The sequence below is a fragment of the Sorghum bicolor genome, chromosome 1 (assembly GCF_000003195.3).
Source record: "Sorghum bicolor cultivar BTx623 chromosome 1, Sorghum_bicolor_NCBIv3, whole genome shotgun sequence".
NCBI lineage: Eukaryota > Viridiplantae > Streptophyta > Magnoliopsida > Poales > Poaceae > Sorghum > Sorghum bicolor.
Window position 1 is genome coordinate 80,256,661 of NC_012870.2, and position 24,765 is coordinate 80,281,425.

The 24,765-nt window shown below is 42.4% G+C and overlaps 3 protein-coding genes across 3 annotated transcripts; 1 reads left to right on the forward strand and 2 right to left on the reverse strand.

The window, feature by feature from the left end:
• Positions 6,148-7,418, forward strand: LOC8059517 (expansin-B11). Its single transcript, XM_002465976.2, has one exon. It carries the CDS (start codon positions 6,204-6,206, stop codon positions 7,002-7,004), a length of 801 nt encoding a protein of 266 aa, XP_002466021.1. The 5' UTR covers positions 6,148-6,203; the 3' UTR covers positions 7,005-7,418.
• On the reverse strand, positions 12,451-13,747 carry LOC8059518 (expansin-B11). Its single transcript, XM_002468640.2, has one exon. The coding sequence runs from the start codon at positions 13,681-13,683 to the stop codon at positions 12,883-12,885; it is 801 nt and encodes a 266-aa protein (XP_002468685.1). The 5' UTR covers positions 13,684-13,747; the 3' UTR covers positions 12,451-12,882.
• LOC8081543 (expansin-B11) lies at positions 20,587-21,861 on the reverse strand. Its single transcript, XM_002468641.2, has one exon. The coding sequence runs from the start codon at positions 21,803-21,805 to the stop codon at positions 21,005-21,007; it is 801 nt and encodes a 266-aa protein (XP_002468686.1). The 5' UTR covers positions 21,806-21,861; the 3' UTR covers positions 20,587-21,004.

A 24,765-nucleotide genomic window follows, 5' to 3' on the forward strand; every position in this document is an offset into this window, starting at 1 on the left:
TTTCACTGCAGATTTTCAGTCCAAAAAGGGCTGCACATAACTTGGGATTGGACCAATGACAAAAAATATTTTCACCATTGGATCATAATTTATTGTTTTATTACTAGAGGAGAAAACTGTTTTTACCACTGAATTGGTTGATCTAGATGACGTTGAAGAAATAGTTGGCTAGTGCAAAATTAGATTATGTGTCCCACCGTGTGTGGCCAGGGGCTTTTGGGTCGGCGTAGGAAATGTAGGAAGGATGGATTGGTGTCACTTAAGGGGCTTTTCCTGCAAAAAAACCCCTTATATTATTGTTAAGAAAGAGAAGAGAGAAGAAACAGAGAGACCAAATACATAATAAGTGCCTAATGAGAGATTTGATAGGCTGAAAGGTCCTAAATGGCTAGAGGTGAGTGAATAACCTATAAAAATTTCTACAAAATCACTAGAGCAACCGGTTAGATAACTAAATAACGATAATTGCATTTTACTCTAGCTCTTATCAAATAGCAAGCCACCTACCAATATTGCTAGTATCTTACGATCACTAAGGCACATAATGGCTATGTCTCTACTTGACTAACTAGTTAGCTAGCTAATTAACTAACAATAACAACTAGGCTAGCTACACTAACAAGTTACTACTACTGCACTAGGCAAGAATGAAAAAAATGAAATCAAGTGATAGAGTAGTATATGCTGATCGTGGAAAGAGACAATAATACACAAGAATACCAAGTGGAGACACAAATATTTTTCTCCCAAGGTTTATGTGCTTGTCGGCATGCTAGTACCCATTATGTTGACCATTCACTTCATGATTCGTGACATAATAAGTGTAACAAGCCTAACCATACACAAAGCCGCCATAAGAACTTACACAAATAAGGGTAGTCAATGACATGAGCAATCCACTATAGTGCATTTTACGATCTCATCTGGGGAAAGGTCAAGAAAGAACACAATGAACAGCAGGAGTGGCCATGAATAATCATCAACTTATGCTAACCTCCTCAAGCTGCTCTAAGCCATAGCTAGAATGATCCCCAAGTGCCACTAAATGCAATCACTTAAGCAAACACACTTTGGATTGGTCCCAACTCACATGGATGGTGAATCAATCAAAGGAATGAGTGGGAGAGGTTTGGCTTAGCTCACAAGGATGCAACAATGATCAAAATGCCCAAGAGAGTGAGCTAGAGCCGGTCAACATCTATTTATAGAGGCCACATGCCTCAAATAACCATTATGCCCATGCAGGGGTAACTGGAGCCAACGTCTTGACCATCGACCCTAAGTCTGGCCCACCCTAGGAGCGAATCAGCATGTGTTCAAATCCAACCATTATGCACGCTCAATGGTCACTAACTTTGTCTAGACCGGACATGCACCACAGCGACTAGACTCCACACAGTGGAGTCCAGTCGACTCCAGTAAGCATCCAGAGCACTCAAATGAGTCTAGACTGAGTCCACCGAACCCTTGAATAGTAGGTTCCAGTCCAAAACTAGTGCATTCTGTTATCCCCCAAATAATTCTTTGGACCCTAACCATGGTCAGGTTCTTAACCGGACTGAGTCTAGTCACTCTGCTACTACTCACCTGCACTCCCTCACCTCAACCGAACTCACAGAGATTGGTCTGAATGCCTAATCTGGTAGGGTATGGTGCCGGACTGGACTCACCTAGGGTCCAGACCCCATAAGCCTTCAGAGTCCGATTCAAGAATCTTCTCCAAATCAACTCCAAGTTCTTCACCATGTGCATGTGTGCCAACTCCAAGTATCTCAACACATGTGTACGTGAGTTAGCAACATTTTCAAAGTATTTTAAGGGTGTTAAGTTAGCACACTAGGTCCTAATGCATATGCATGATCAACAACACCTAGTGGCACTTGATAATCATTGTGACCATGATTTTCCCCTCTTCATAGTACAACTATCTATGTTAAGTCCAATCACACCCTCTATGATGTGTTTTGATTAGTGAAACAAAAATTTTATTTATACCTTTCTCTTAGTCTCCATAGGTTTTTATTTTTCTTTTTCTTTGTTTCTAAGTTGGAGCACTTGATCTTCAAATTTGTCCATCTCCATCACCATGGACACCATCATCTAGCTCCATCACTTAGGGTGTACCAACCTATCTTACATAACACTTATGACAAAGGTTAGTACACTTAGATTTTATCAATTATCCAAAACCAAACTAGGGCTTTCATAAGCCTTTTTTGTATAACAAAAGGATCCAAGGTGCGAGACAAAGGAGCCCTTGTTGTGTTGTCACACCCCGGGCATGACTCTTTCCAAAGCAAGCAAGCGGAGTCTAGTTAAAGCATGAAACAACCAACAACCCTGCTAAAGCTCACACTATAGTGCTCATCCTTAGGTGTTAGAGGGATGTTCCATGATAGGCGCCACTCAGAACATTCAAGGTGTCCCTCTGGTGTGCTGATCTCTTTGGTGATATCTTGGCCAGCTTCCCTTTTGTAGTGTATCAAAGGGCCTTGGTTCGACTGAGACCTTCCATAAAATGACCTAAGCGAGCGGTTCTAGGCCCATGTCCCTGGCCTATAAAAGGACCCCCTCGGCACCTGTTTCAGGGAAGGGAAAAAAGAAGAGAACACAAGAAAAGGCTCAAGCATAGCATAGAGCTTAGAGCATGTGTTAGTGTAGTAGCTCCCTCGCTTAGGTAGCCATCTCAGCTCCGTAGCCTCTCTGCCCCCCAGCTTAGCGTAGCTCAAGTAGCTCGAAGTTGTAAGCAGGAAGAGTAACCAGATGTAGCTTAGCTTGGAGACAGGAAGAGTCTTTCTCGTCTCCACTCTAGTATTATACCTTTTCTATCTTAGTACTCATTTATTATTTATCATTTACTTTTAGTGTTTGAGTACTATATTGATTGTTTACCTTTTAAGTACTTAGTTTATAGTGATCATATCATTAGTGAGCTTAGGTTCTTGATTGTGTTGGGATAATTGCTTGGTTAGTTTAGTGTTAGTTGTTCAAGCTAAGGAATTGCTCTGTCATCTAGTTAGGGTGTCTTTACTCCAGAGCTCGGGTAAATATAGTAGGAATATAGATTAAGTGCGGTGCTTAGGCTATAGGCTTACATTCAGATATGGCTAGACCCACGGATAGCTAGGGTAGCACCAGGTGGTGACAGCCCTGATTGCCTACGTATTCCCCTATGTTCGGTCTAGTTCTTAAAACGTAAGGCTCGTTGTTCTTCATGCCTGATCAACCATACGGTGAGTTCAGGATGAGTACGCCTCTTTGCTTGACTTGAATAACTAGTGCTATCCTTTTACTGAGTCCCCTAAATCTACTACCACTCTTATTTATCTTTTAACCCCCTTAGGTTAGTTGGTAGGTTAGTTTGGTTATCTTTTATTTCATATTGATTACCCATCCATCCATTCTTGCTAGCCAACCCATTCCTTACCAATCCTAACTCCAATCATCCATTCTTACCCAACTCGACAACATCCCCCTAGCCTTCCTTTGGAAAATTACAAATTGACACCTGGTTACTCACCAGGCGAAGTGCTACACACGATAGTTCTGTGCGCTTGTAGATCCCATTTATCTAGGTAGATCGCAATCACTCTTGTTAGCCCTACTAGTGTCAGGACTGACAACCCCACTAGGCATTTGTAGACTAGCCAACTCTAGCCTCACCTTAGGTGTAGCTAAGAACTACCGACCTAATGCTTCTAGTACCATTACTAGGATAGTAGTTAACCTATGTCCTCTGCTAGTGTTGCTAAGAAGTGCCAACAACCATCCATCACCTAGGGTAATAGAACTCTAAGGGCTTCTATAGGTATCTAGCGAGGGCATGTGAGCACACCTGCTAGGTGTAGCCCCTGAGTCCCTATTTGATTAGTAGAATTAGTTAGGAGCTTAACTTCATCTTAAATAGCAAACTATGGTCTTATAAGGCTTGAAATACTTGTGATGCTTTTCATACCACTGATAGTCTATTTTATGTTCATGTAGTGGTAGTTGATTTCAAAGACAAAATGAGTGGTAATTATTAGGATTTTCCCAATTGCTTGCCCAAGAAGGAGTGGAGGATGACCCTCGTTCTACATTGTGACAAATGTCTAGGTTTATAAGCAAACCAACAAAGATTAACTATCACACTTACATGTCAATAAATAAATGACTAAATTACATACAAACTAGCTAAAACCACAACAAGCAAGCTAGCTACATTGGGCCTCATACAACACCAAGCTCCTTCACATGGGCAACGTTATGTCATAACCATGGATAACAACACCATGCCATATATATATGTCAGCCCCTCATTTCTAAGATTCCTAGGTGCATTTGTACTTGTGCTAGGATCATGCACAAGTATGCAGAAAAACAACAAATTTAGTACATAGCTAAAAAGAAAGGCCCCGAGCCTTATTGATATCTCTTACATCTGTAACCTGGAGGGTGAAGTTGTAGGTTTATAGAGCTAGCAGGAAACTACTGCCATAGGGTGGCACTTATTCACGGTGGTCTCTAGTACCATGGGATTATACAACATATCGATAACCTATTCCATAGGCAAGCTCGAGCATGGCCAAAACCCTAGCTCGAATGTCATCTCCTGCATTTGGACTCTTCACGTAACTCCTAATCTTCGTGGTGCACTTCCTCGTCATGGCCTTGGTCTTCCTCAGCGCCAAAGTCTATGGTCAACAACATGTGAGTACTTATATGTACTCAGCAAGCCCTAACCATAGGGTGGAAATAGAGGTGTGGTGGTGATTATAATTAAGGGTTGGGTCCTAGTGGAGCACTACCTTCCCAGCTAATCCTCAGGTTAGTGTTATCTCATGTTAGTTACTAGTTTCATTACACAAAAAGTTAAGCTAATCATAGTATCCCATCTTAGCATCTGCTCATTCCAAGGATATGGCTATTCAAATAGATTTGAGTAACTCTGCAGAGGTGTACAAATTTCCCCACATGATAGGCACAATCCCTTCCATGATCAGTGGACGAAATAGGCTTGGGTGCTACCCTAGACTTTCATATAACTCTACCATGACTTCTTAGGGTTCAGAAAACATACTAAAACTCAGGAGGATACCATATCATCCCATCAAATCAATGTCGATGATACCAAATCATCAAAATGGTCAATAATATTCAAGGGCTCGAACACGGCCAAAAATCAAGGGGCTTAGCGTGGAAGATCACCTAGCATCCACACCAATCGGACCATGGAAGATCACATAGCATACACCGACCTCCTGGTAGAAATTATACTTCCGCCCAACGGGGTGAGATCAAGTCTACCCATATAGACATGTGGCTATACGTAACATCACACTAGGCGAGAGGGACTATGAATCTGTCCTTATGTGACCGAAGCGAGCATCGCCCTAGGAACCCTATCTAGCCATTCCTGCCAAGATAACTTATCCCGCATAAGCTATCCCCACTCACCCGTGTTGGTGTTTAGTTTCATGTTTAATTACTAAGTTTTAAGTTCCATTAATTATTATCCTTTAGTTCGTCTATGTCATGGAGCTCATAAAATAACCAAATAACCATTTATCTTAATTCAACATTATTCATTTCATAATATTCGAGCTCATATTTCAGGATAATAATTAAGCTAATTATTCATTTATAGTTAGTTAAGCAAGATGGTAGAGGGGAGCTATGCCTTCACTGTTGACTTCTTTTGACACAATCTCGTAGTTAGGGTCCTTGCTTTCCCGGTAGTCACCATCGTCTATTAGCATAGCTATCGAATAATACTACTTCTAACCCAAAAGAAAAGAAGACAAGAAAACATAGAACAATATGGTTGCACTAGCATGAATGCATACAGCTAGATTTTAGGTGGATTTTAGAAGTGGTTTCACCTAATAAGAATGAAGCTAGGATGCAAAAGTTATGCATTCTATAGGTGTGCCTTGAACACCTATATAAACACTTGCACAATTTTGAGTATCAAGAGGAGTGCCTTGGATCGCGCCGAGACGAACAGCTGCAGGGGCGCCCGTGGTCATCGATATCCCTTATTAGCTTGTTGTTACGGTACGCAAAGCAAAGCTCGCTCGTCCTCTCCTATCCATAATCTCCCCGGCCGGTGTGCATGCATGCGCGCGTGACCATAATATAAATACGAGCTCCGGCCGCCTGCTCATTCATATTCATCGCATCGCAGTTACATTACATACCATCCACCAAACGATCGAAGGAAGATGGGAGTGAACATGATGTCGTGGTCGATGCAGGTGGCGTTGGTGGTGGCGCTGGCGTTTCTGGTGGGCGGCGCATGGTGCGGTCCTCCCAAGGTTGCCCCGGGCAAGAACATCACGGCCACCTACGGCAGCGACTGGCTGGAAGCGAAGGCAACATGGTACGGTAAGCCAACAGGCGCCGGCCCCGACGACAACGGCGGCGCATGTGGTTACAAGGATGTGAACAAGGCCCCCTTCAACAGCATGGGCGCGTGCGGCAACCTCCCCATCTTCAAGGACGGCCTCGGCTGCGGCTCCTGCTTTGAGATCAAGTGTGACAAGCCGGCCGAGTGCTCCGGCGAGGCCGTGGTGGTGCACATCACGGACATGAACTACGAGCAAATCGCCGCCTACCACTTCGACCTGGCCGGCACGGCGTTCGGCGCCATGGCCAAGAAGGGCGAGGAGGAGAAGCTGCGCAAGGCGGGCATCATCGACATGAAGTTCCGCCGGGTCAAGTGCAAGTACGGCGAAAAGGTCACCTTCCACGTGGAGAAGGGGAGCAACCCCAACTACCTGGCTCTGTTGGTCAAGTACGTCGACGGCGACGGTGACGTTGTGGGGGTGGACATCAAGGAGAAGGGTGGCGACGCGTACCAGCCCCTCAAGCACTCCTGGGGCGCTATCTGGAGGAAGGACAGCGACAAGCCAATCAAGTTTCCCGTCACCGTCCAAATCACCACCGAGGGAGGCACCAAGACCGCCTACGAAGACGTCATCCCCGAAGGCTGGAAGGCCGACACCACCTACACCGCCAAATAAACTGTCCAACAGACCTAACGCTGCTCTGGGCTCGGTTGGATTGGATCCCAACTTCCCAAGCAATGCATTACACTTACGCATGCATCGATCCATGCACAATATCTATTTTTTTACTGTTGCTACTGCTACGACAATGTCCTCCTTTGTCCTCTCCATATATAGCTAGAGTCAAGCTCCGCTCTCTTATATTATTATTATATAAGATAAGAAATAGGAGAGAGAGGAGAGAGACCGAGTACATAATAAGTGTCTAATTAAAGAGAGATTTGAGAGGCCTTTATTTTGTATATAATAAAGAATCCAAGGAGTGAGGCAAACAGCAACAAAAATGCGTTGTACTGTCCATGGATCTCCATGTAATCTCAATTATACCATGTCTACATTTTAATAGAATACACACTTTTTAATGATTAATTGAAATTTATGATAAGCATTCTAGATGTATTCTTTGCTTTGCCAGCCCTAACCGTGGCCATTCTTCGAAGATAAGGTACAATAATTTCATTCATGCTACAAAATATAAGCTTTCTACTCTTTAATAAGATGAACTTTCCATTATTACGACACCTTCACCGCTTGCATTAATTATGCAATTTCCAACATTAAGATGGCGTCATGTATGCATCTAGACCACTAGGTAATAAGCGTGGTAATTGTTTCGATGATTTATAACAACTATATTATTGGAAAGGCACAACATGAGGGATATTATAGCTTTCAAATATGATTGATCTAACGAGTCGATTGCACAAATTTATGTTACAGTTTGGTTTGTTCATGCAACAGATATCTATCATCGTGCAAGGGCCTCTAGACTAGTGATTAGAGCGCCTCAGTAGTATCCAGGGAGCCTAAGTTTGACTGCCTGTGGAAGCAAATTAAAAAGGTCTAGAATAAACATAATTAAAAAACAGGTTGTGGTTTTCCTACTGAGTTCAGAAAAAAACAGATACATATCATCATTTTGCTTACTTATGAGACCATAGAACTACTTATCTCAAAGAAACCATTGGAATGGTTGGAACATAAAATAGACTTAGGAGGATTGAATTGGATCCGAGGAGCTAAACAATAGCACAAATGATTTCGTGTTTCCTCTACCACCCACACTGTCCTAGGATTTTTTTTATGTAATTCAATCCCAATTTTCTTGTGGCTACCTTTTTAAGAGAACACTTTTTCTATGACTAATGTAACAACAGAGTGTGCATTATGTTCATAACCATGATCATTATGAGAATTGCAACATAAAACTTCTAACTTATAAGAAAAAAAACTATGTGTTATGCATTGTTGAACTGTTAAATCTGCGCACTGTGAACAGTTGGGCAAATGCTTTGTTTGTTGGCCGGAGTGGTGCACCGATGGATGGTCTAGTAGTGACACCACCGGACAGATCCCTAGTTATAGTGGAGAGTAAGACATGTTGTTTGTGAGGTATCTCCTCTACACCCTTCAAGGACCAGATGTTAGCACAAGTAGCATCAGCATCCCCATCTTGCTCCCTCTCTAGCACATTTATCTTTACACCCAGACAGGGATGCTGATGCTAGAGAGGGAGCAAGATGGGGATGCTGATGCTACTTGTGCTAACATCTGGTCCTTGAAGGGTGTAGAGGAGACACCTCACAAACAACATGTCTTATTCTCCACTATAACTAGGGATCTGTCCGGTGGTGTCACTACTAGACCATCCATTGGTGCACCACTCCGGCCAACAAACAAAGCATTTGCCCAACTGTTCACAGTGCACAGATTTAACAGTTCAACAATGCATAACACATAGTTTTTTTCTTATAAGTTAGAAGTTTTATGTTGCAATTCTCATAATGATCATGGTTATGAACATAATGCACACTCTGTTGTTACATTAGTCATAGAAAAAGTGTTCTCTTAAAAAGGTAGCCACAAGAAAATTGGGATTGGATTACATAAAAAAAAATCCTAGGACAGTGTGGGTGGTAGAGGAAATGTAACACCCAAAAATCGGATTTCAATTGATAGGATTTAATTTGATTTAATTAAGTATTTTGTGAGCATTTAAATTTAGCACTTAAATAATTTTTATGGAAAATAAAATTTATCATAAGTTTTAGGAACATGCCTTGCATTCATGCTGGAGCATATTTTATTCTATGCTTGTTGTTTTTGGAGAGAATTTATTTTTCACATTCAAAATTCTCTTGGAAAAGGCTTTGGAAATAAAATGGAAAAAAAAAGAAAAGGAAACAGCCGCCCTCGGCCTGATGGCCTGCTGGCCGAGGCCCTCCTCTTTTCCCCGCAGCCCACCCGACCCCCTGACTTTCCCCCCTTGGCCCATGTCACAGCCCAGCAACAAGTCAGGCCGCGCACGGACGCACTCCCCTCCCCTCTCGCTTCACCGACCGACAGCTGGGCCCCGCCCTTTCTTTCACTGGCACCCCGGGCCCGCGTGGCAGCGTCCTGTTCATCTCCTCCGCGTCGTCACCGAGCAGGACACGGCCGGGGAGCAAACCCACCCGGATTCTTCGGGATTTCCTCGCCCTAAGTACAAAACCGAGCCCTATAAAGTGGCAGCGCCACCCCGCAGGCTCCCTTTTGCATATTGGCCACCGGAAGCAACCCTAACCGTCTCGTGCATCGCGGACTGGATCTCGCCGAGCGAGATTTTCTTCCTCACCGTGAACCGAGCGTTCCGCTCTCTCCCGGTTCGAGCTAAGGCCCTAGGTGAGTCTGCCATGAGTTTCTCCTCCGCCCGGTGTAGTCCTTTTTCTTTCTCGTGCTCGGAATCACGAAAACGACCAACTCCGGCGAGCCTCTCCCATGGCGCCGCCGCGCCGGACTTCTGGGAGACGGCCGGCCCGCCGCGGAGTCCCCTGGGAGCGATCTCGGCCGTCAGATCGAGAATCGATGGCCGCAAATAGAACTTACCCCTTCGGGTCATTTTTGCTAAAGAGACCACCAGGATCTGAGGAATCAACCCGCCGTCCATTACGCATTCGCTGGTTTACGTTTTTATTTTCCAAAAGCGTATTTTCGTCGGTTTGAATCAATTTACGCTTTCACTATTTACAGAAATGCCATTGATTTTGTTTTGCTTATAAAATGCTCATATTAACTCCGTTTTTGTCCATTCAAATTTCGTTAGATTCGTATTTACAAGCTCTACATGTTAGAATTATTTATTCTCTGTTTTGAAACTTTTTAATTTCCTGGTATTATTTAATTAATTATTTCTCTATAGGAAATCTTGGAAAATGCATAACTTCTCCGTTTTAATTCTGATTTTCGTGAACTTTACGTTTATGTGATCGTAGCGCTGCGAAGAAAATTTTGATAAACTTTTATCTTTGTTTTACCATTGTTTGGTGTAATTTTCTAATTATATCTTGTTTACTTTGTGTATGATTGTCTCCATTGGATTGTGTGTTGTTGATTGATGTTTGGGAATAGACGGTGAGCCGTACGTTGGTGATCAAGACCAACCCTTTGAGGACCAGCAGGCTCAGAAGAGCTTTGATCAAGGCAAGTATAACTTGAGATTATCCTTGTTACCCATACACAATTAATACAATATTGATCATATGCATATGTCCACCTTGATGACCTTAGCAAAATCATAGATGATTGTTATCCTGAATTCCTTGTTACCTATTTGGATTTGCATTTGGGTAGTTCTTGCTAGTGCTTGATTATTAATCCATGATCTTGTAACATGAATATTTGAATATACAATAAACAATAAAATAAACTTTCTAGCAACTTGAATATAAAGGGTGGAAAGAACTCTGGCTTTTGCTGGATTGATCTTGACCCTCTATAAGGACTTATCCCTTGGCAAAAGCTGGGACAACTCGTACAACCATGAGGGCTATATGGCTCTGGCTTTAGCTCAGTATGAAGACCTTTTCTAGCTTGTTAGCGGTTACCCGAAAGGGCGCTAGAGGGGCTGAACTGACACGGGTATAGTGTGAGTCCCTGTCCCTATGTGTATAGGCTGCGCGTCATTGTGCCATTCGGAAGGGGGTATCTATATCTGCTCGCGAAGGAAACCTTGCGGCCCTAACATGTTAGACGAACTTTTGAAAAGCTTCATAGTGATCCCTGCCGACCTCCCTAGGAAGGGGGTTAAGAGACTAGCTACCTCGGGCGAAAGGGTAAATCATGACTCATGGGTAAAGATGTACAACCTCTGCAGAGTGTTAAATCTGGTATACTAGTCGTGCCCACGGATACGGGCGGCCCGAAAAACTGACGGAATAGATGGACACTGATGAACGTGAATAATGATAATAAATGATGGTTTATTATGTTGTTTATATGTGTTATTCTTAATTCTTGTATACATTGATCATGTGGTTATGGGATTAATTATGCTACCTTGATATTTGCTATTCAATGATTAAACATGCTATCAACTATTAAAAGCTAAATACAGTCAAACCTGTGTCAGCTATTTGAGCCTCATAAACCCCTGGTTATACTTGTTGAGTACGATATATGCTCACTCTTGCAATTTCCCAACACCTCAGGATATGATAATGAAGATGACTGGAATAAGGACTACCGTTATGAGTACTAGGTTTGGAGTCAACCAGTCAACAGTGTCTCTGTGTCTCTGTGTGGAGCTTCCGTCGAGAGCGTTGTTTACATCTTGCTATCATTTATGTATAAGACTATATGATTTATTATGTTCCGCTATGTAATAAACACTGCGATGGTACATTTGAGATTTGTCTACTTATGTGTGCGACTATTCCTGGTGCACATATGAGTCTTTTATGCATCCTATTTTGTTCTTAAAATATGGGTGTGACAGGAAACACGAGATCATTTGTGCTATTGTTTAGCGCCTCGGATCCAATTCAGTCCTCCTAAGTCTATTTTATGTTCCAACCATTCCAATGGTTTCTTTGAGATAAGTAGTTCTATGGTCTCATAAGTGAGCAAAATGATGATATATATCTGTTTTTTTCGAACTCAGTAGGGAAACCACAATCTGTTTTTTAATTATGCTTATTCTAGACCTTTTAAATTTGCTTCCACAAGGAGTTAAACTTAGGCTCCCTGGATACTACTGAGGCGCTTTAATCACAAGTCTAGAGGCTCTTGCACGATGATAGGTATCTGTTGCATGAACAAACCAAACTGTAACATAAATTTGTGCAATCGCCTCGTTAGATCAATCATATCCCTCATGTTGTGCCTTTCCAATAATATAGTTGTTATAAATCATCGAAACAATTACCACGCTTATTACCTAGTGGTCTAGATGCATACATGACACCATCTTAATGTTGGGAATTGCATAATTAATGTAAGCGGGGAAGGTGTCGTAATAATGAAAAGTTCATCTTATTAAAGAGTAGAAAGCTTATATTTTGTAGCATGAATGAAAATATTGAACCTTACCTTCAAAGAATGGCCGCGGTTAAGGCTGGCAAAGCAAAGAATACATCTAGAATGCTTATCATAAATTTCAATTAATCATTAAAAAGTGTGTATTCTATTAAAATGTAGACATGGTATAATTGAGATTACATGGTTATCCATGGACAGTACAACGCATTTTTGTTGCTGTTTGCCTCACTCCTTGGATTCTTTATTATATACAAAATAAAGGCCTCTCAAATCTCTCTTTAATTAGACACTTATTATGTACTCGGTCTCTCTCTCCTCTCTCTCCTATTTCTTATCTTATATAATAATAATATAAGAGAGCGGAGCCTGACTCTAGCTATATATGGAGAGGACAAAGGAGGACATTGTCGTAGCAGTAGCAGCAGTAAAAAAATAGATATTGTGCATGGATCGATGCATGCGTAAGTGTAATGCATTGCTTGGGAAGTTGGGATCCAATCCAACCGAGCCCAGAGCAGCGTTAGGTCTGTTGGACAGTTTATTTGGCGGTGTAGGTGGTGTCGGCCTTCCAGCCTTCGGGGATGACGTCTTCGTAGGCGGTCTTGGTGCCTCCCTCGGTGGTGATTTGGACGGTGACGGGAAACTTGATTGGCTTGTCGCTGTCCTTCCTCCAGATAGCGCCCCAGGAGTGCTTGAGGGGCTGGTACGCGTCGCCACCCTTCTCCTTGATGTCCACCCCCACAACGTCACCGTCGCCGTCGACGTACTTGACCAACAGAGCCAGGTAGTTGGGGTTGCTCCCCTTCTCCACGTGGAAGGTGACCTTTTCACCGTACTTGCACTTGACCCGGCGGAACTTCATGTCGATGATGCCCGCCTTGCGCAGCTTCTCCTCCTCGCCCTTCTTGGCCATGGCGCCGAACGCCGTGCCGGCCAGGTCGAAGTGGTAGGCGGCGATTTGCTCGTAGTTCATGTCCGTGATGTGCACCACCACGGCCTCGCCGGAGCACTCGGCCGGCTTGTCACACTTGATCTCAAAGCAGGAGCCGCAGCCGAGGCCGTCCTTGAAGATGGGGAGGTTGCCGCACGCGCCCATGCTGTTGAAGGGGGCCTTGTTCACATCCTTGTAACCACATGCGCCGCCGTTGTCGTCGGGGCCGGCGCCTGTTGGCTTACCGTACCATGTTGCCTTCGCTTCCAGCCAGTCGCTGCCGTAGGTGGCCGTGATGTTCTTGCCCGGGGCAACCTTGGGAGGACCGCACCATGCGCCGCCCACCAGAAACGCCAGCGCCACCACCAACGCCACCTGCATCGACCACGACATCATGTTCGCTCCCATCTTCCTTTGATCGTTTGGTGGATGGTATGTAATGTAACTACGATGCGATGAATATGAATGAGCTAGCAGGCGGCCGGGGCTCCTATTTATATTATGGACACGCGTGCATGCATGCACACCGGCCGGGGAGATTATGAATAGGAGAGGACGAGCGAGCTTTGCTTTGCGTACCGTAACAACAAGCTAATAAGAGATATCGATGACCACGGGCGCCCCTGCAGCTGTTCGTCTCGCCACGATCCAAGGCACTCCTCTTGATACTCAAAATTGTGCAAGTGTTTATATAGAGTTACGACTCAGCTTAGATGGCTGAGCGCATATATATTTGGATCAACATGGTCCGAGTGTGTGCATTGTAGGTTAATCTGACTGTTGAGCCTATTATATTGACTATCTCGTGTCACTAGGCCGAGTGTCCTTTGTCACGACTGATATGAGCCGAAGAGTCACTGGCCCAAGTGTCCTTTGTCACGATCGATCTGATCCGAAGATTAGTTAAGAGACTCTCGGTTCGATTGTCTGGCCTCTCCACGCTCTATTGGATTTGGCTTCTTTGCCCAGTGTCTAAGGGGGCAGAAGGCAAAGCCCACATTACACTCGATAAAGGCTTTGCCGAATGCCATACTCGACAAAACTTTAATCAGTACGAGTTCGAAACGACAAAATACAGAAAAATGAGAGAAAAAATTAATCAAAGAAGGCCCCCACCAGCCAGCACCCGCCTGTCTTCGTCGAAGTCACAAGTCACAGCACTCTCCCTTGCGCGGTACCTCCTCTAACCACTACACTACATACTCACATGTGTACATATATAAATCATTAGGTTCCCCACATATTATACTAAACCAAGTGTAAATTGCTTGTTTGAGATCTTAAATTAATTTGAATTATAAAAAGGTATCAACTATAAAGTTTCATAACTTTTCGAGATCTACACTTTTTGTTTAGAAAGTTTCTCCATCTAAGGTCATTTACGAAATTCAAATTTTAAATTTTTAAATTCAAACGCAGTTTTGCATGATAAGATGGATTCAAATGAAAAAGTTGCCAACTATAAAGTTTCATAACCTTTTGAGATTAAAAAAGTTTATTTTCATTGTTTTTTCATCCGAGAACATTTGAAAAATTGAATTTTAAAATTTTCAAATTCAAACGCAGTTTTGCATGACATCTCAAGATCTACAAAGTTTATTTTCGTCGTTTGGTCATATGTTCATCTGACATGGTGATTCTAACATAAACTACAAGAGAGAGATATAAGATTTTTGAACAAAATTACTTTTACTTTATCATATGAAGAAAAAACCAAAACAAACATTATATACTTTTACTTTATCATATGAAGGAATAACCAAAACTTGTTTACTAGCTTTACATAGTATTTTTAGAGTGCATATTTAAATTTGGCACATTTCTCGATATTATTGATATATTTATTTAATTTATTTAATTTAATTGTGTTTTTTAGAAAATGTAAGTTTGAACTACAGATGCCTCGAATAATGTAATTTAATGATTCAAAAAAATGATATTCGCGTTACTTAGAGTGTACTTTGAAGCCATATCCAGGAACAACCAAAAAATTTTGAACATCTTAGACACAAAACATAACCCCAAACTTACGGGCAAATAGTTTTTTAATTGTATAAAATACAAACGAAGTTCGAAAATCATGAAACTTGTCAAAGACATCACGATATTACATGTGTAGGCTATAATAAAAAAACTAAAAATAATTCACGCACGTTTGGTCGTATGATGCTTAGAAATCTACACATGTGAGATGTGTGGGTGGTATTGTGGTTTCTAAGCATTGTACGTGACAACGTGTACCTAACCTTCTTAAATTTTTATCATAGTCTCCACATATGATATAATGATATTTCCTAAAGTTTCATCATTTTCTTAATTCGTTTGAATTTTATAGAATTTAAAAATACTTTATCCGCAAGTTTTCCTTAATGTTTCATGAACAAGATATTAGAAATTTCCGTGTAGTTCCTGGATACGGCCTCACACGACATTCGCTAACTTTAATATCATTTTTTAAATCTCTAGATTCATTATTTCGATGCCGGTGCATTTCAAATTTGCATTTTTCAAAATAATTCAATGAAATAAAATTAATTCAAGAAATATAGCAAAAAATACAAAAAAGTGCATCAAATTTGAATATGCAGTTGCAGGTACTATGGTAGGCTACGGAAAAAAATTAGGTGCAAAAAAATAAAAAATTATAATCTTTGCCGAGTGTAGGAGGAGGCACTCGGCAAAGAAGTAACTAAAAAAATAAAAAAATTCTTTGCCGAGTACCGAGTCTAGGACACTCGGCAAAGAATTTATTAAAAAAAATATTTACCGAGTGCCAAGGGGGGCACTTGACAAAGAAGTAATTAAAAAATAAAAAAAATTCTTTGCCGAGTGCCGGAGCCGCGGCACTTGGCAAAGAATTTATTAAAAAATTAAAATATTTGCGGAGTGGAAGGAGGGGCACTCGGCAAAGAAGTAATTACAAAAAAATAAAAAATTTCTTTGCTGAGTGCCAGGACCGAGACACTCGGCAAAGAAGTAAATAAAAAAATAAAAAATTTCTTTGCCGAGTGTCGGGGTCGGAACACTCGGCAAAGAATTTATTAAAAAAATAAAATCTTTGTCGAATGCAAGACGGTGGACAGTCGGCAAAGACAGACGGCCGTCACCTACGGCCATCTTTGCCGAGTGCTGGACACTTGGCATAGAGACTCGTTGCCGAGTGTCAGTCTTTGTCGAGTGCTGGACACTCAGCACAGAGACAGCTTATATAATGGTTGTATTTTCACTATCTATAAATTATTTGATGCTTGTATGTAACTATGATCAAGCATGAATATGATTCATGTATCCTACTATGTTGCTTGTTGGTACAAAATATATTCAAGCATTAGTTAATTGTTACAAATAAGGGAAACCAGAATTATAATTATCTAAAAATAATATCAAATTAAGGGCTTGTTTAGTTCTCTGGGTGAAATTTTTTTTTTTTGATACTATAGCACTTTCGTTTGTATTTGATAATTATTGTCTAATCATGACTAACTATGCTCAAAAGATTTGCCTTGTAAATTATAGGCAAATTGTATAATTAATTATTTTTTATCTATATTTAATACTCTATGCATGTGCCGCAAGATTCGATGTGCTTGAAAAAAAAAAATTTAAATTTTGAGTGTATGGTCCAACCACAATAAGAGAGTACGCCGGTTGTCGAATCGCAAGATCTCGCTCCAGTCATGGAGACGCTGTCGGTCCAGAGCAGAAGTTGCAGGGCGGGCCACTGCTACTCGCGAGGGACGGCCAGGCCTGGCGGTGCTCGTGGTCGTGGCTGGAGGCAAGGTCGCCCGCGCCGCGCGTGAAGGTCCGGCGATGACAACTGATCTTGTCCGCTTCTCACCTGAGTACACAGCGGATCCGCGCATCAGCCACAACGTCTGGGTCTGGGAGCACGAGCCCTAGACGTGTCCATCATGCCCATCGCCCCAGTTGCACCTTTATGTCAGAGAGATCTAGCAAGCCGTTGGGCGATGTACGTACTACTCATCAGAGACTTGCACGATTGCATGGTCATTATTTGAAGTTAATACAAATTAACAGTTCCAACTGCTAAGCCTTGTACATGCATGTGACACTATTATAATATTATGCGTTCGGATCCTTTTGCATAGGCCTCTCAGATCTCCATCATATATACACTTATTATATATTTGGTCTCTCCCTTCCTTCTCTCCTGATCTTCTTTCTAGTAAGTAGTAGCGCTAGTGTAGAAATGGATATTATGGATCGATGCATGTGTCCGTGCATTGGCTGGAATCCTACCCAACACAGTAACAGTTAGTAGTGGATTAGACGGAGTTATATATTTATAGGACGGCCAATCAGGTCACCTGGCACGTACACGGCCGAGCATGGACCGGGTGGAAGCAGCACAAGGCCAGACAAAACCACTAGATAGGTCATGCTGATCGATCAAGGCCATATAGGCCTAGCCCTTTTGGCCTAGGGCAGGCCGAGTAGCCCACTTCAACCAGCATGTCGGTCGGCCCAAGGCCCAGTAATAGTGTCGCATCTTATTTTTCTTCATTTAGCTTCACCATTACCAAAATCAAATTCACCAATCTAGAGTCTCTACAGAAGCATTCATTCAATAATCAAAATTCATAATAAGAGGCAACAAATCAAAATAAAACCAAAATAGCAAATATTATTTAGTTGTTCACTTACAGTGGTGGTTGCCTCTAAGGCTGGATAACGAGCCAGCTCGGCTCGGCTCGGCTCAGCTCAGTTTGTTTTGGCTCGTTAGGATAACGAGCTAGCTCGGCTCGGCTCGTTATCTTAACGAGCTAGAAAGCCAGCTCGGCTCGGTTCGTTAAAAGCTCTAGCTGGCTCGTTAAGCTCGCGAGCCTGGTATAAAAGAATATATATATAATATAATATTTATATTTATCTAAAGCTTAAAAATAATAATAATATATCCAATTGTCTTAAGTCCAACAAAATATTCATATAAGCTAATATATCAACCATTTATTAAGTGTAAGACATGAAGTAATACAAAATTAATATAAGTGATGATGATTTGCTCGAGTCGGCTCGTTATCCTAACGAGCCGAGCCGAGCGAGCTAACGAGCTTCGAGTTTTTCGTCCAGCATTAGTTGCCTCTCATTAAGAATATTTGTAGGTCAAAACTCACATCTCATAAGAAAATCCGAGACAAAAAAAAAAGAGTGCAATCCAACTCCTAAGTTCAATAGTTCAAAGTCTTAGTGTCTAACAAACCAAACTCTCAATGTCAGTCTCATCTCACAGGCGCGCGTAAACACTTGCACTATTTGTCTCTCACTCATTAGCAGCAATAGAAGCTTCATCTCAATCAAGTTAGAGATTCTTGAAGGATACTTCAAATTATTTTGTACTCAACCGCATGTTGTGCTCTTGCGTCTCCAAACTCGAAGTCCTTGATGACGGTCAATATCTCCACTGATTTAGGGGGCAATCGGCCAAGCACCGTTGCTGCTCCTCAATAATCTCGCCAAACTAAAGCAAAACTCTAAAGAAATAATTTAAACAAGAACTAACATGGCATCTTTAGCCAATATACATAGAATCGGGTAGGTAAATTTGTGCTCATGCCACTAATGAAGGATGTCAAAAATCAACCTCTATAAAGGTACACAGACAGCTTAGAAACACAAGCAACACAATCAAATACAGATCTAGAAGATGAAGAAGTCTTGACAAATACAAGTAACACAATCAAATGCAGATCTAGAAGATGAAGAAGTCTTGGCAGAGATGGGTGAAGGAAACTAGACCATATTCTAGGAACTCCAAAAAATTATGCCCCATGCTTTTTTTTTTTGCGAATTAATTATGCCCCATGCTTGCTTTTTCTTACATGTAGGCCTTGTTGGTTGTGAGGCCTTCTGTGACCTAGCTGCACTTTTCATACTTGTTACACAACTTATGTAATTCGATCTTAACTTCACTAAAATAATATATGAAGCCTAATAAGTACCAATAAACTTAGCAAGGAGTTGAAAAGCATTATACAAACTCGCATCTTACCTCTAGGATTAAGAATGAATGCATATAAATATAACAAAGGGATATTCTGCTAGTACTTGAGAAGCTTCATAGGAACAATACATGTCTAAGAGTACCATCATTTTTCATAGGCCAATGAGAAGCAGCCAAAGGAGAGCAGCCCACATGTGATACTAATCCATTCTTCCTCTCTTTCCTACGCTGGCCCAAAAGCCCCCCACAATGGCCACACATGGTGGGACACACATAATCTAATTTTGCACGAGCCAACCATTTCTTTAACGTCAGCTAGATCAATTAATTTGGTGATAAAAATAAATTTCAGATTTTTCGCCATCAGTCCAATACCAAGTTATGTGTAGCCCTTTCAGACTTAAAACCAGCGGTGAAATATTTTTGTCATTGGTTCTAGAAAAAATGATAGTGATAAGCAAGGGTGCAGTGATGATAATGGATTCTATATTAGTGTCCTAGCTCCAACCTAGTAACGGGGAGAGACTTAGGGCTTCTTGCTACAACTCCTTGGTAAGCTTCTATAGGCGTCCTCTTCTTCTTCTTCTTATCCTTTCATGATAGAGAGAGATATAGGGGTGTAAAGATAAATTTGCTAGAGAGGGGCAGAGAGTGTGTGTTGATGATACTCATGCTGACATAGTTTTTTCTTATAAATTGTAAGTTTTATGTTGCAATTCTTGTAGTGATCATAGTTATGAACACAATGCACACTCGGTTGTTACATTAGTCATAGAAAAAAGTGTTCTCTTAAAAAGGTAGCGGCGATAAAACTAGGATTGGATTACATAAGAAGTCCAAGCATAGTGTGTGTGGTAGAGGAAACATGACATCATTTGTGCTGCTATTGTCCATTTTACGTTCCAACCATTATTCCAATGGCTTATTTGAGGCAACTAGTTCTATGGTTTCATAAGTGAACAAAACAATTATATGTATATGTTTCATGAACAAACCACACTATAGCATAAATTTGTGCAATCACCTCTCGTTAGACCAATCATACTTGAAAGTCACAATATCCCTCATGTTGTGCCTTTCCAATAATATAGTTGTCATAAATCATTAAAACACTTACCACGCTTATTACTGGTCTAGCACATGATGCCATCTCAATAATTGCATAATTAATGGAAGCAGCGAAGGTGTCACAATAATGCAAAATATATCTTATTCAAGAGTACTAGAAAGCTTACGTTTTGCCGCATGAATAAATGTCGTACCTTAATACCTTCAAAGAATGACCACGGTTAAGCATGGCCAAACCAAAGAATACATCTAGAATCGATATGTGTGTATCATAATTTCAGTTAGTCTTGAAAAAATGTGTATTCACTTAAAATATAGGCATGATAAAATTGAGATTACATGGGAGATCCATGGACACCTGTTGTTTGTCTCACTCTCCTTTTATTACATACAAAAGCCTCTCAAATCTCTCGTTAGATACTTATTATTTATCCGGTCTCTTTGTTTCTTCACCCTTCTCTTTTTTTAATATAACAAAGCGGATGGAGTCTCGCCCAAGCTATATATGGAGAGGACGATGGAAGCCTCACTCTAGCTACGTATGGAGAGGATGAAGGAGGACGTCGTCATCGTCGCAACAGCAGCAGTAAAAAATAAGCATTATGCATGGATCAATCCATGCATAAGTGTAATGCATTGCTTGGGAAGTTGCGATCCAATCCAACCTAGACCAGAGCAGTCGTAGATCTGTTGGATAGCTTATTTGGCGGTGTAGGTGGTGTCGGCCTTCCAGCCTTCGGGGATGACGTCTTCGTAGGCAGTCTTGGTGCCTCCCTCGGTGGTGATTTGGACAGTGACGGGGAACTTGATGGGCTTGTCGCTGTCCTTCCTCCAGACAGCGCCCCAGGAGTGCTTAAGGGACTGGTACGCGTCGCCACCCTTCTCCTTGATGTCCACCCCCACAACGTCACCGTCACCATCGACATACTTGACCAGCAATGCCAGGTAATTGGGGTTGCTCCCCTTCTCCACGTGGAAGGTGACCTTTTCGCCGTACTTGCACTTGACCCGGCGAAACTGCATGTCGATGATGCCCGCCTTGCGCAGCTTCTCCTCCTCGCCCTTCTTGGCCATGGCGCCGAACGCCGTGCCGGCCAGATCGAAGTGGTAGGCGGCGATTTGCTCGTAGTTCATGTCTGTGATGTGCACCACCACGGCCTCACCAGAGCACTCGGCCGGCTTGTTGCACTTGATCTCAAAGCAAGAGCCGCAGCCGAGGCCGTCCTTGAAGATGGGGAGGTTGCCACACGCGCCCATGCTGTTGAAGGGGGCCTTGTTCACATCCTTGTACCCGCACGCGCCGCCGTTGTCGTCGGGGCCGGCGCCCGTCGGCTTGCCGTACCATGTCGCCTTCGCTTCCAGCCAGTCGCTGCCGTAGGTGGCCGTGATGTTCTTGCCCGGGGCAACCTTAGGAGGACCGCACCATGCGCCGCCCACCAGAAACGCCAGCGCCACCACCACCGCCACCTGCATCGACCACGACATCATGTTCACTCCCATCTTCCTTGGATCGTCGATCGGTGGATGGTATGTGATGTATGTAATTGTGAGGCGATGAATATGAATGAGCAGCCTGTTGGGGCTCGTATTTATATTATGATGGGACGAGCTTGCATGCACGCACCGGAGACGGAGATGACGGAGAGGTACGGTGGTCATGCATGCATGTCCGAGCGAGCTTTGCTCTTGGCCGCCGGTTAGGTGGTTCCATATGTCGCCAGAAGTGACAACGACCGGGAGGCCCTACTGCACACCTGTTCGTGTCGCCGCGATCCGAGGCAGCCATTTTCATGTCGTCCCCTACCCTCCTGTTCGTCTCTCTCGTCTTTGCATTGGAAAATGTCGTCGTCGTCATCGTTACACACACGTTGCGGACAACTTAATGGAAGGAAGCAGAGATGAATGATCGGTCTAGAAGAGAGGACCATACATGTCATATTGTTGACAGACCGTTAGGGACACTTGAGATTTGTGGTATGGGTCTATATATGGACCATTTTCAATAGATTTGGCCCAAAGCCTGATTAAATTAAATGGAAACAATGTACCACTATGTACTATTTATACGGCGTTTAAATAGTCTAAATAGTCGTTTAGGCGAACAGTGTGTACTAGAGACCACCGTGAACAAGTGCCATCCTATGGTAGTAGTTTCCCGCTAGCTTTGTAAGCCTACAACATCACCCTCCGGGCTACAGTTGTAAGAGATATCAATAAAGCTCAGAACCTTTCTTTTTAGCTATGTACTAAATTTGTTGTTTTTGTGCATACTTGTGCATGATCCTAGCTCAAGTACAAATGCACCTACGATTCTTAGAAATGAGGGGCCGACATAAATATATGGCATGGTGTTGTTATCCATGGTTATGACATAACTTTGCCTATGTGTCAGAGCTTGGTGTTGTATAACGCCCAATGTAGCTAGTTTGTTTGTAAATTAGTTATTTATTTGTCGTCATGTAAGTGTGGTAGTTAATCTTTGTTGGTTTGCTCATAAACCTAGACATTCATCACAATGTAGAATGAGACTCATCCTTCGTTCCTTCTTGGGCAAGCGATTGGGCAAATCCTAATAATTACCACTCAGTTTGTCTTTGAAATCAACTGCCACTACATTGAACATAAAATAGACTATCAGTGGTATGAAAAGCATCACAAGGATTTCAAGCCTTATAAGACTATAGTTTGCTATTTAAGATGAAGTTAAGCTCCTAACTAATTCTACTAATCAGTCAGGGACTCAGAGGCTACACCCAGCAGGTGCGCTTGCATGCCCCCGCTGGATACCTATAGAAGCCCTCAGAGTTCTGTTACCCCAGGCGATGGATGGTCCACTTGACTCCCTATATCATTTGGGGGGATTTGTCCAAATGAATGTAGCTCAGTGGATGTGGGCCTAGAACCACTCGCTTAGGTCATTTTATGGAAGGTCACAGTCGAACCAAGGCCCTTTAGTACACTACATAAGGGAAGCTGGCCAAGATATCACCAAAGAGATCAGCACATTCTGCTTTAACTAGACGTCGCTTGCTTGCTTTGGAAAGAGTCATGCCCGGGGTGTGACAACACAACAAGGGCTCTTTTGTCTCGCACCTTGGATCCTTTTGTTATACAAAAAAGGCTTCTGAAAGCTCTAGTTTGGTTTTGGATAATTGATGAAATCTTAAGTGTACTAACCTTTGTCATAAGTGTTATGTAAGATAGGTTGGTATACCTTAAGTGATGGAGCTAGATGATGGTGTCCATGGTGATGGAGATGGAAAATTTTGAAGGTCAAGTGCTCCAACTTAGAAAATAATAAAGAGAAAAATAAAAACCTACGGAGACAAAGGAAAAGGTATAAATAATATTTTTGTTTCACTAATAAAAACACATCATAGAGGGTGTGAATGGATTTAAGATAGATGGTTTTACTATGAAGAGGAGAAATCATGGTTACAACGATTATCAAGTGCCACTAGTTGTCGTTGATCATGCATATGCAATAGGACCTAGTGTGCTAACTTAACACCCTTAAAAATACTTTGAAAATGTTGCTAACTCACGTAGTATGTGTTGAGATACTTAGAGTTGGCACATATGCACAAGGGTGAAGAACTTGGAGTTGATTTGGAGAAGATTCATGAATAGAACTCTAAAGGCTTAGGGGGTCTCAACCCTAGGTGAGTCCAGTCCGGCACCATACCCTAGCCTGTGGGCTTTAGCACTCGGATTGGACGCTACCAGATCAAGCATTCAGACCAATCTCTATGAGTTTGGTTGAGGTGAGGGCGTGTAGGTGAGTAGTAGTAGAGTGACTAGACTCGATCCGGTTGAGAACTTGACCATGGTCAGGGTCCAAAGAATTATTTGGGGGATAATAGAATGCTCTAGTTTCAAACTAGAACCTACTATTCATGGGTCGAATCGGTCAGACTAGACTCAGTCCAGACTCATTGGAGTGCTCTAGATGCTTACTAGAGTTTACTGGACTCCACTGTGAGGGAGTCTAGTCGCTGTGGTGCACGTCCGGTCTAGACCAAGTTAGTGACCATTGAGCACGCATAACGGTTGGATTTGAACACATGTTGATTCACTCCTAGGGTGGGCCAGACTTGGGGTTGATGGTCTAGACATAGGTCTAATCACCCCTACATGGGCACAATGGCTATTTGAGGCATGGGGCCTCTATAAATAGATGTTGACGGGCTCTAGCTCACTCTCTTGGGTATTTTGATCATTGCTGCATCCTTGTTAGCTAAGACAAACCTCTCCCACTCATTTCTTTGATTCATCATCCATGTGAGTTGGGACCGATCCAAAGTGTGTTTGCTTAATTGATTTCATCTAGTGGCACTTGGGGATCATTCTAGTTGTTGCATGGAGCAGCTTGAGGAGGTTCGCACAAGTTGATGATTGTTCATGGCCACTCCTGGTGATCATTGTGTTGGGTTGGAAGTGAACAGTCGACATAATAGGTA

Excerpts from the sequence above, each read along its gene's own strand:
- LOC8059517 (XM_002465976.2), top strand. The coding sequence starts at position 6,204 with ATGGGAGTGAACATGATGTCGTGGTCGATGCAGGTGGCGTTGGTGGTG.
- LOC8059518 (XM_002468640.2), bottom strand. The coding sequence starts at position 13,683 with ATGGGAGCGAACATGATGTCGTGGTCGATGCAGGTGGCGTTGGTGGTG.
- LOC8081543 (XM_002468641.2), bottom strand. The coding sequence starts at position 21,805 with ATGGGAGTGAACATGATGTCGTGGTCGATGCAGGTGGCGGTGGTGGTG.